The 10,288-nt window shown below is 42.9% G+C and overlaps 1 protein-coding gene across 1 annotated transcript; it reads left to right on the top strand.

Moving 5' to 3' along the window:
* The first annotated feature begins 1,434 nt into the window (after window positions 1-1,434).
* On the top strand, window positions 1,435-6,224 carry nup35 (nucleoporin 35). The gene is made up of 9 exons (XM_084022912.1): window positions 1,435-1,720; window positions 2,497-2,652; window positions 2,745-2,872; window positions 2,992-3,043; window positions 4,132-4,240; window positions 4,333-4,402; window positions 5,302-5,430; window positions 5,518-5,640; window positions 5,737-6,224. The coding sequence occupies exons 1-9, from the start codon at window positions 1,708-1,710 to the stop codon at window positions 5,812-5,814; spliced, it is 858 nt and encodes a 285-aa protein (XP_083879038.1). The 5' UTR covers window positions 1,435-1,707; the 3' UTR covers window positions 5,815-6,224.
* The last annotated feature ends 4,064 nt before the right edge of the window (window positions 6,225-10,288 follow it).

A 10,288-nucleotide genomic window follows, 5' to 3' on the forward strand; every position in this document is an offset into this window, starting at 1 on the left:
ACAGGTAACCAGTCTATCACAGGGAGACATGTAGAGACAGACAGGTAACCAGTCTATCACAGGGAGACATGTAGAGACAGACAGGTAACCAGTCTATCACAGGGAGACATGTAGAGACAGACAGGAAACCAGTCTATCACAGGGCCGACATGTAGAGACAGACAGGTAACCAGTCTATCACAGGGAGACATGTAGAGACAGACAGGTAACCAGTCTATCACAGGGAGACATGTAGAGACAGACAGGTAACCAGTCTATCACAGGGCCGACATGTAGAGACAGACAGGTAACCAGTCTATCACAGGGAGACATGTAGAGACAGACAGGTAACCAGTCTATCACAGGGCCGACATGTAGAGACAGACAGGTAACCAGTCTATCACAGGGCTGACATGTAGAGACAGACAACCATTCACTCTCACATTCACACCTACGGGACATTTAGAGTCTTCAATGAACCTATCCCCATCCTGCATGTCTTTGGACTGTGGGAGGAAGCCGGAGAACCCGGAGAGACCCTCTCGCTGTGAGGCGCCAGTGCTAGATTTCATACAAATTATTAAAATAAAAAATTAACAATTTTACAATTAGTAACTTATTATAATAGATGTATTTATTTTCTTAGGCTACTCAACTCACTTATTACTAACTATAACTAACTATTTCCGCATAGTGATCAGCGGAGCACTTAATAGGCATAATGTGTTGAATGTTACTACGTAGCTGGTTTGTCACAAGATATTCGTTACACTGTATACTTCATACCAATACTGATAACTACAGTTATGATGTCTGTATCTTGTTTATTACTTAAACTGCGTGCAGGTTTAGTTATAATTGTGTGTTTTTATTTTCTGAACAAAAATGTGGTTTTGACTAGTCTTATAACAATGATGAATGGTCAACAGTTTTTGCTCTTTCATATGTTTATAATATTTGTATTGTTGTATTGTAAAACACCTATATTTATGTTCCTTGAGTACGCGGTGCATTTTGTCTCACATTGGAAGGAAGAAATTGCGAGTATGTTTGAGTGTATTAGATGAGATACATATAGTATGAACTATATATGTGTGTGTGTGTGTGTGTGTGTGTGTGTGTGTGTGTGTGTGTGTGTGTGCGTGTGTGTGTGTGTGTGTGTGTGTGTGTGTGTGTGTGTGTGTGTGTGTGTGTGTGTGTGTGTGTGTGTGTGTGTGAGGTATGCCCACATATAGAGAAGCCTGCATCTAGGATTAAAGTAATTTATAAATTGTGCAAACACACTGAGCTGAACAAACTGTTTATTGACAGAAATAGAAATGTCATTGTAGCTTATAATATTTAAATATCATCTAGGCAAAGAATCTGCCAACAAAATGTGTAAAAACCCCATTGAACGCATCTTCACACTGACGCTTTTTAAAAGCGCCGGAAGTTAGCCCAATTAGCTGTTAGCTGCTGTGCTTCAACATTCAGTCATCTCGCACCCCGAGCAGCGCTGAGCTCCAGAAACAAACTGCAGCGGACTGAGATCTCCTATTTAGACCCCCTCAGCTTTAACTGTTTGGATGCTACACATTAGCCTTTAGCATCACTAAATTAGACTTTCCAATAGCATTTATAGTGACGAATCAGTGATTGTTAGCCACGTTTGCTAGCCGGCCATCCCTATTGCCTGGCGTCACTTCCTACTTTTGAAAGTCGCGGCCAGAAAGTAACGAAATAGAGATGGAGTTACAAGGTAATTCATATTTTATAGTCCTCGTCTGCTGATCTCCGTTTGTTCTTCTGTTCTACTGTTCTCTAAATGTTTATCAATTATAGGTCTGCTGTGACAACCTGTTAGCTCAGGTTTCTTTTCCTAGTTTTCTAAAAGATGATTATTAGAGACCAACCAGTGGGTTATAATCACTTATTATTACGCATGTATATTTACTACTATCTGTGTTTGAACTACAGTTTAATCATTTTGCAATTACTGTACACCAGTCAACCTAGTACACCGGTCAACCTAACCCTAATCCAACCAACAATGTTATTACATAGTATACCTTTAATTTCTGCCCTATGTTTTGTCTTGATTCTCATTTTTTCTTGCAAAGTTTACTTTTTATAAAATAATTGAAGTGGTTTGTTACCTGCTGGATTTATATTCTGATATTGTTATATCATCTAGATGATTTTGGTGTGGGCTGCCTAGCTTTGCAGATATCTCTTGAACATAATGGGACTCTATGGGAGATGCTGCTCAAATGTATTTTGGGTTTTTCCGTCCCAGTGATCTGGAAGTTGACCCAGACCTGGTTTGTGTTTCTTGTGTATAATTGTTACATCAGAGTCACAGAGCCAAATTAATCATTTATAATAATAATAATAATGATAATTTCTGGGCCAAGAGAATATAAATTATAAACAAGCTGCAACACATGTTTCCTTCTCTGGCTTGTTACTTTTAGGATTAGGAAATTGTGTCATGACTGTGTGGTTTAAACCAGTCTACCTGTCCCTGTCTCTCAGTGGGAACTGAACCGATGACCCTGGGCTCTCCTACCTCTCCCAAGTCGACCCCCGGGGCCCAGTTTCTGCCCGGTTTCCTGATGGGCGACCTGCCAGCTCCAGCTAGCCCCCAGCCACGCCCCTTTAGTCTGGCCACACCCATTATTGAGAGCACAGGTATGTCCCGAGGTCAGTGGGAAGACGGCCATCTGCAGATGAGCTGATTGTTTATTCTGTAGATTTATTGCATGTCCTGACCTGTGCTTCAGGGGGAGGTGGAGGCTCTGCCCCTCAGCCCGTTGTTCCCACCCCCAAAGATAAGAGTGGAGCCCCACCTGTTCGCAGTATCCATGACGACCTGGTTACTGTGACAACACCCCTCAGCACGCACAGACAGGTTAGTGCGCAGGTGCTTTTGTTTATTCAGAATCAGAGAGTTATGATGATAAACTGTGATTAAGGCAAGAAAAGTTGGGAAAAAATGGACAATTCTCTCTTAAATATGTCTCTTTCCAGTCCTTTCCAGTTGTGCACACTCCGCTGTCTGCACGAGGGGCCTCAACTCCCGGTATGCACCAATACTACTACTACTACTACTGCTACTAATATCACTACTACTGGTACCACAAATTATACTGCTGATTAGGGATTCAACAATACGGTTGGCCCGCGGTTCAATACGTACCTCGGTTCTTGGGTTAGGGTTTTGTTTGTGTTTCAGTACACATTTTGTGCCTAAGGAGAAAATAAATTGCTATTTATATATTCCAGAATTATTTATTTATTTTGCTTATGAGCTAAGACTTTTTTTAACATTCAGACAAATTCAAGGGTATTGTATAATAAAATAAATACAAGTATGTAAAAAAATTAAATAAAAAAATTAAATAATTGGTCAGTTTCTCTGCCAAGTGAGAACGTGTATGGCTTTCATACAGGAGACGGGTTTGGAGTACTGCGCTTGTTAAAAGAATTTGTCCGTAAACGAATAAATTCACCCAAGGAGGAGATCAGAGACAGAAGTAAAGTCGACGTCTGACTTTAATCTTGTACAAGAGGAGCAGTTACAATGCAACAACGTGTGAGGATGCTACAGAGGAAGTGCTCAAGTCACTGTACAGGAGATAACGCGTCACTGACAGTTAACCTTCATGTAGAACAAGACATCCTGACTACCAGGCCTCTGATAACATTTAGGTCAGCCATGGGGATACTAAAGTAATAAACAGTTCAACACATAAAGCTGTAACCTGAACAAAGAAAACTTTAAGACATGAGGTTATACAAAATTCTTAGAACAGCGCTCTTCATCTCCCACTCTGACATATAGTGGACCGTCACAGTGAGATAACTCTGTTGTTTTTATATATATTAATTATAATATCTAGAGGTGATAATCAATCCAAGACGCAGCGTCTCTCTGGTGATTAATAGAGCAGAACGTGTTTATGTGAGCACTGAAAGGAAGAGTTTCACTATACAGGTGACGGTTTGATTGCTGCCTTGTTATGCATCTGCTATATTTTTGATTCTCTCTTGAAGGAAACCCTCAGAAATGATATCTCTGTATACTGCAGTGTTCTGTCAACCCTCACCCTGCCTGTATTCACCTGACTGTCTCACTCGCCCTCTCCCTGTCTACCTACCTGTCTCCAGGAGTGCAGCAGTTGTGTATGTCTCCAGCTCAGGTGGATCCATTCTACAGTCAGGGAGAGTCTCTGTCATCTGACGACCAGCTGGACCAGACCTGGGTCACCGTGTTTGGGTATTTGTCCTGCCAAATCTACCACTGATTCTGGTGTACTGCTTACAATATTGTGAATACATGACGTGTGTGTGTGTGTGTGTGTGTGTTAGTTTTCCTCCAGCATCAGCCTCCTACATCCTGCTGCAGTTTGCTCAGTACGGAAACATCCTCAGACACACGGTGAGACACATTAACATTGACACATTTAGCAAGTGGCTTTTGGTTTGTGAGGGAAACGCTAGCCAATGTTCCCTCAGATAGAGTGAGATAGATGTGGGAGACAACCCTCAAAAGCATGTGGTGAGGAAATATGACCTTGACTCCATAAAATTTTGATTCATAATGGCAGGCGCTGATGGGTGAGGGTGGCAGATGGCATGAGACGTATTTACAGCACAAGTTACTTTGTCTCCGGTTTCTTTGTCATGTTCTATTTATTTTGTTTTTATTAGGGAAGGAATTGTTTTTAACTATCAGAAGTAGCTGTTAAGTTACAAAAGCTTGTTTTTATTTAAAATAGTTAAGATATGCGCATCATGTATGAAATAACATTTTATTTATAGTGTCATATCAAATCAAATATTATCTCAGGACACTTTACACATGGAGCAGGGATAGAACACGCTTATGATGCGCAGAGTCAATGAAATTCAGAGTCCCAACATCACCAGGAGCAAAGCGTTGCAGCGCTAAAGTGGTGAGAAAAAAACTGCCTTAACAGACTTTAGGCAGAACACCAGGCTCTTGGGTTCATCTGCATTTGAACGTCGCCAATTACACTTAATACGTTATTTTTCTATGGTTATTTTTGCATCATGTCTGCAGGAAGGTTTAGGTTTTGTTATCTGATTGGTGCTACTTTGTATTGATCTGTAGCGCCCCTGCTGTATCCGTTTGGAGTCCCTGTAGAGTTCCTATATGAAGAGTTATTGATGAATCTCGTGCTGTAGGAGCTGAATAAGAATCCTGATCAGTGAACTTTGGTTTATAGACCTAGTAGAGCCAAACGTTTGGAAACGCACACCCACACCTCAGGTTTTAGAGATGTATTGATAAATGTATTGATGATTAACCGACAGATGGCGTCTCCTGGTAACTGGATGCACCTTCAGTATCAGTCCAGACTTCAGGCCAGGAAAGCTCTGTCAAAAGATGGAAAAGTGTTTGGTGATGCCATCATGGTGGGAGTCAAACCCTGCATAGAAAAGGTCAGTACCCATTGTTATCCATCCGTGTGATTGGTCCTCCACATCAGGTGACATTGAGCCTAGTTTGAAGCCTTTTGTTCTTCTCAGAGTGTCATGGACAGCAGTGTAGCCGTCAATAGTCCTTTGTCAGCCTCCGTCCTCCGCAACACTCCTCGCTCCGCCATCAGGCCGCTCAGCGCCACTAACAGGAGCTACAGCAGCGACTACCAGGTGACCTCTGACCTCCGGATTGGCTTTGAATGTACTTGAAAGTCTTCAGTGTGCATTTGGTTGACCTTAGAAATGGATTTGTGTGTCTTTCTTCAGGTGGTTGCAGACAGGCAGACACCCAGGAGGGATGACAGTTTTGTTTCCAAAGCGATGGAGTACATGTTTGGCTGGTGACACACACAATGCATCATGGGATACCTGCAGCCTCGAAGGAGCTACGGGAATCCATGGACGGATGGATGAACTGATTGATTAGACTGCATGCATGTGTGTGTGTGTGTGTGTGAGAGAGAGAGAGAGAGAGAGAGAGAGAGAGAGAGAGAGAGTGTGAGAGTGTGTGTGAGAGAGAGAGAGAGAGTGTGTGAGAGAGAGAGAGAGTGTGTGAGAGAGAGAGAGAGAGTGTGTGAGAGAGAGAGAGAGAGAGAGAGAGAGAGAGAGAGAGAGAGAGAGAGAGTGTGTCTATGTCTGCTGAGGCGGAGCATCTTTGTCTTTCTTCCTCCCCTTTTTATAATCTGTATTTTTTAATGTTTTGTCTCAATAAAGTTTTTCTCTGGTTTGAAACAGTTTCATTCAGTGGCCACACGGTGGCTCTGTTGACTCTACAAAGTGATCTGGTGTGGCTCTGTGTTCCACTTCATCCCAGAGGTGTTGGATGAGGTCAGGACTGAGCAGACCAGTAAAGTTCTTCCACACCAAACTGGGAAAACATGTCTTCATGTAGCTGCCTTAGTGCTTGTGGACATTGTCATGTTGAAAAAGGGAAGAGACAAACAGACTCGTGAACCAACACTTGAAGGAATACTGTTGTTTAAAATATGCTTGTATGCTGCAGCGCGACGGCAACAGTTGCCATTGGCCACCGTTTTCAGAAATGTACAACTAAGTATTTATTGGCCCATGTTTTCCATCAGGGCCAACCACTTTTTAATAGAAAAAACAGCAAGATTTCTGAATATTACAAATGGGCCTATTTACATTATTGCTAGTTGGAGTCGGAACCTGACTCTGCAGCTTGTTGAGATTCTGAGTGACCTTTGCTTTCGTGCTGAGGGTTAGATGATAAGATTTATGGGGTGTATGTCGTGTATGTTATGTAAGTCAGTGTTCCTTGCCAAGTGATCGTCCTACATACCGACCACTTATGACTAACACGGCAGCTTCACACATTGGGTTAAATAACTTCCTTGACACTTTCAGCAGCATCTCCTGACAGTTCACACAAACAACAGGGAGTAAAACCTCTGCAATCATGCCTTAATTCATTAATCTTCACAAAATAACGTGTTGCTGTGATGATACCTGAATGATTGTTACTGTTAATAATTAAGGCCCCTATTGGAGTAGGAGAGTTGGTAGACATGCAAAAAATGTCAGCAGGTTAAGTAAAAAGACATTATTCAAAACACTATAAAATTGGGTCTTTTAATCATGTTGATGGGTACCATTGACTTAGTAGAAATGCATAGAATAGAACGGCTGCATGGACTCTGGTGGAAATGTGAAATCATCTTTTGTCCAGCAGATGGGGCCATAAATCACGCCACAAACCTTGACAAGTCTGTTATGTGACTAACCCATTAAAAACTCCACTAATACTTTTTGTCTCTAATATTTGAAACGTGAATCCAAAGATGGCGCATGATGAGCGTTTTCAGTTTATGTAATTGGTCTCCACCTCACACCCACTTCTATCAAGTTAAGCAACATTTTTTGAGTGGGGAGGCGCACCCTGCCGTTTGGCCTGTGTGTCGGGAAACACTATACGTCATTGAATGACTCATCAAGTTGACACATGTAGATAACTGCGAGTCTACACTTGAGGCTGGCCAAGAGCCAACCTGAGCAATGACTGGTTTCAGTGATCCCAGTGTTTTATATAAAATCAAGAGAGAATGTCCCTTTTTCTTTTTTGCAAACTTTTCTTTGTAAACTAATCTCCTCGCATGTACCTGGTGGACTCAGTTTTACCTGCGCATTAACACCTTGGAGATAAAGTAAGGGACATTCCCAATAGCCACCAGCCTCACTTATGCCTGCCATTTCTGAAATCTCTCACCAGTTGACCTCTCTCTGAGTAGGCAATTACCTCTAGTGTACTTTATGCCAGCAGCATATGGTCTCCGCAGCCCCCACTCTACTGGTACAGACTAAAGTCAGGGGATAAATGACGAGAACAGGCCTCACAGCCCGAACTGTATGCAGAACAGCAGGCTCACTCCTAGAAGAAAGAATGAGAGGGGGGGAGTGGGGGGCTGTGGTTGAGCTTCACTGCTTCACCCTTCTGACCCTAGAGGACATTTGGAACTGATTCAAAACGGTTTATGTAAAGGATTATACATACATAGTATATAGGCTTCTCTGACTTACAGCTTTGTGCCTCAGGAGACTCAGCTGCACCGTTTCTCCCTCTGTGTGAATGTTATTTTTCTTGTGGTCTATACTCTTTTCATGTCTTTCTTTGTTTTAGAGAGGAGCCTGTGTGGCCCACCTGGCACTTGTTTTTGACGTCCTCCCTGATCCACATGTTTTATATATGTTTGCACTCTACTTAATTAATATTGTCATTTTGTTTATTCAATGGCACAATCCTCCAATATGTCCCAGACACTCGTTCCGTCCATGCTGCGGCGCCGCTCCCACCACGCGCATCACGCGCTGTGCGTGGGGCACCAAGTGCTGAGGGGGAACCAAAAATGTCATTATGAAAAATCATCCTAGTCATAATAATTATAATGCCAATATCATTTCACTATAGAAATTGTAGGCACATTTTAGTCAAAACAGGCAGAACAAGAGATATATTTAGTTAAAGATGGTGCCCCCCCTTCTCACCCCTGGTGGGGGTGGTATCTGTGTCATCCTCAAGCTCGGGTCCTCTACCAGAGGCCTGGGAGTTTGAGGGTTCTGCGCAGTATCTTGGCTGTTCCTAGGACTGCACTCTTCTGGACTAAGGCTTCAGATGTTGTTCCTGGGATCTGTTGGAGCCACTCTCCCAGTTTGGGGGTTACTGCCCCGAGTGCCCCGACTACCACGGGGACCACGCTAGCCTTGACCTTCCACATCTGTTCCAGCTGCTCTTTCAACCCTTGGTACTTCTCAATTTTCTCGTGTTCCTTCTTCCTGATGTTGGCGTCAGCTGGGATCGCCACATCTATCACCACCACTGTCTTCTGCTCTTTGTCCACCACCACTATGTCCATGTAGGGGCTTGTCCCTCCAGGTTGTCTGCTCCTCCTCCTCCGCACTCTCATCAGGGTTCTGCTGCCTGAGACATTCACTTAGCAGTTCATCCTTCGGGGCCATTTTTTCGATGTAACTTCGAATTTTCGATGTTTCATCCTGGACCGTGGCCTTGACGCTCACTAGCCCTCGGCCTCCCTCTTTCCGCTTAGTGTATAGCCTCAGGGTGCTGGACTTGGGGTGGAACAAGTCCTGCTCCTGCATGGTCAGGAGCTTTCTAGTCCTGATATCTGTGGCTTCTAGCTCCTCCTTTGGCCAGCTTATGATACCAGCGGGGTATCTGATGACTGGTAGTGCGTACATGTTGATGGCTCGGACCTTGTTCTTACCATTCAGCTGGCTTTTCAGGACCTGCCTTACTCTCTGGAGGTATTTGGCTGAGGTTGATTTCCTTGTGGCCTCTTCATGGTTTCCATTAGCCTGTGGGATGCCAAGGTACTTGTAGCTGTCTTGGATATCACCTATGTTGCCCTCTGGTAGGTCGATCCCCTAAGTCCTGATCATCTTGCCTCTCTTCGAGACCATCCGGCCACATATATATATATGTTTGAAAATAAAAAGTTAAACTTGCGAAAACAACCTTTTTTTCTCGGGGGGGATCATAAAGGAATTATGCTTAGGGCACAAGCCTTATGCTAATGCTGTAATGTGCAGTGGAGGAATGTAACCTAGTACATTTACTTAAGTAGGCTATTTGAGTGAAGTACTAATTTGAAGTGCTTGAACTTTGCTTGAGTAGTCCCATTTTGTATTTCTGCTCTACATCTCAGAGGCAAATATTATATGCGTTGGTCTGACAGATTTATTGGTTAGTTTCTTCCTGTCCAGTGAAAACCAATTTTCTCCAAATTTGGTGCTTTTGATGTTTTCTGACATACTGATGTTTGAAGTGTTGTTTTAGAGATTGCTCTCCTACCTCTTAAACTAAAACTATAGACCCTCTTGGATTAGTCCGAATGCATAGGACAGGGCTCACTTTGGAGATGGTGTGGTTCTCATATGGACAGCAGTTGCAATACAAAGATATGATGAGAGTATAGAATATGATGTATTGCTGTGTAATAAACTACCAAACAAGATAAACAGGAGTTAACATCAGCACGGCCTTACATATCTACAGCAGTCACTGCAGTAATGCAGAAGTAATATTTCCCCTAGAACATCATATATATATGTACATTAAAAAAACAAAAATGTTTACTTATGTAAGGTTTTGAATGCAGTGTGTTGGGATCTGATTTGCTTCTTCCACCAGTGCCGTAATGATTGGTTTCATGTGTCTACAAAGTCTGCGGATAGCTGCTTTTTCTGCACCAATCCGAGGTGGAAAGTAAACATCGCGATACTTGTGCGACGGACCTCTGGCATGGTGTTAGAAAGGCGATATCTCGCGCTACCTGAACGCGCC

The sequence above is a fragment of the Eutrigla gurnardus genome (assembly GCF_963514095.1).
Source record: "Eutrigla gurnardus genome assembly, chromosome: 12".
Lineage (NCBI taxonomy): Eukaryota > Metazoa > Chordata > Actinopteri > Perciformes > Triglidae > Eutrigla > Eutrigla gurnardus.

Coding starts and splice junctions, on each gene's coding strand:
- nup35 (XM_084022912.1), top strand. Junction 3,044..4,131: donor ACGAGGGGCCTCAACTCCCG/GTATGCACCAAT, acceptor ACCTGTCTCCAG/GAGTGCAGCAGTTGTGTATG. Junction 4,241..4,332: donor ACCTGGGTCACCGTGTTTGG/GTATTTGTCCTG, acceptor TGTGTGTGTTAG/TTTTCCTCCAGCATCAGCCT.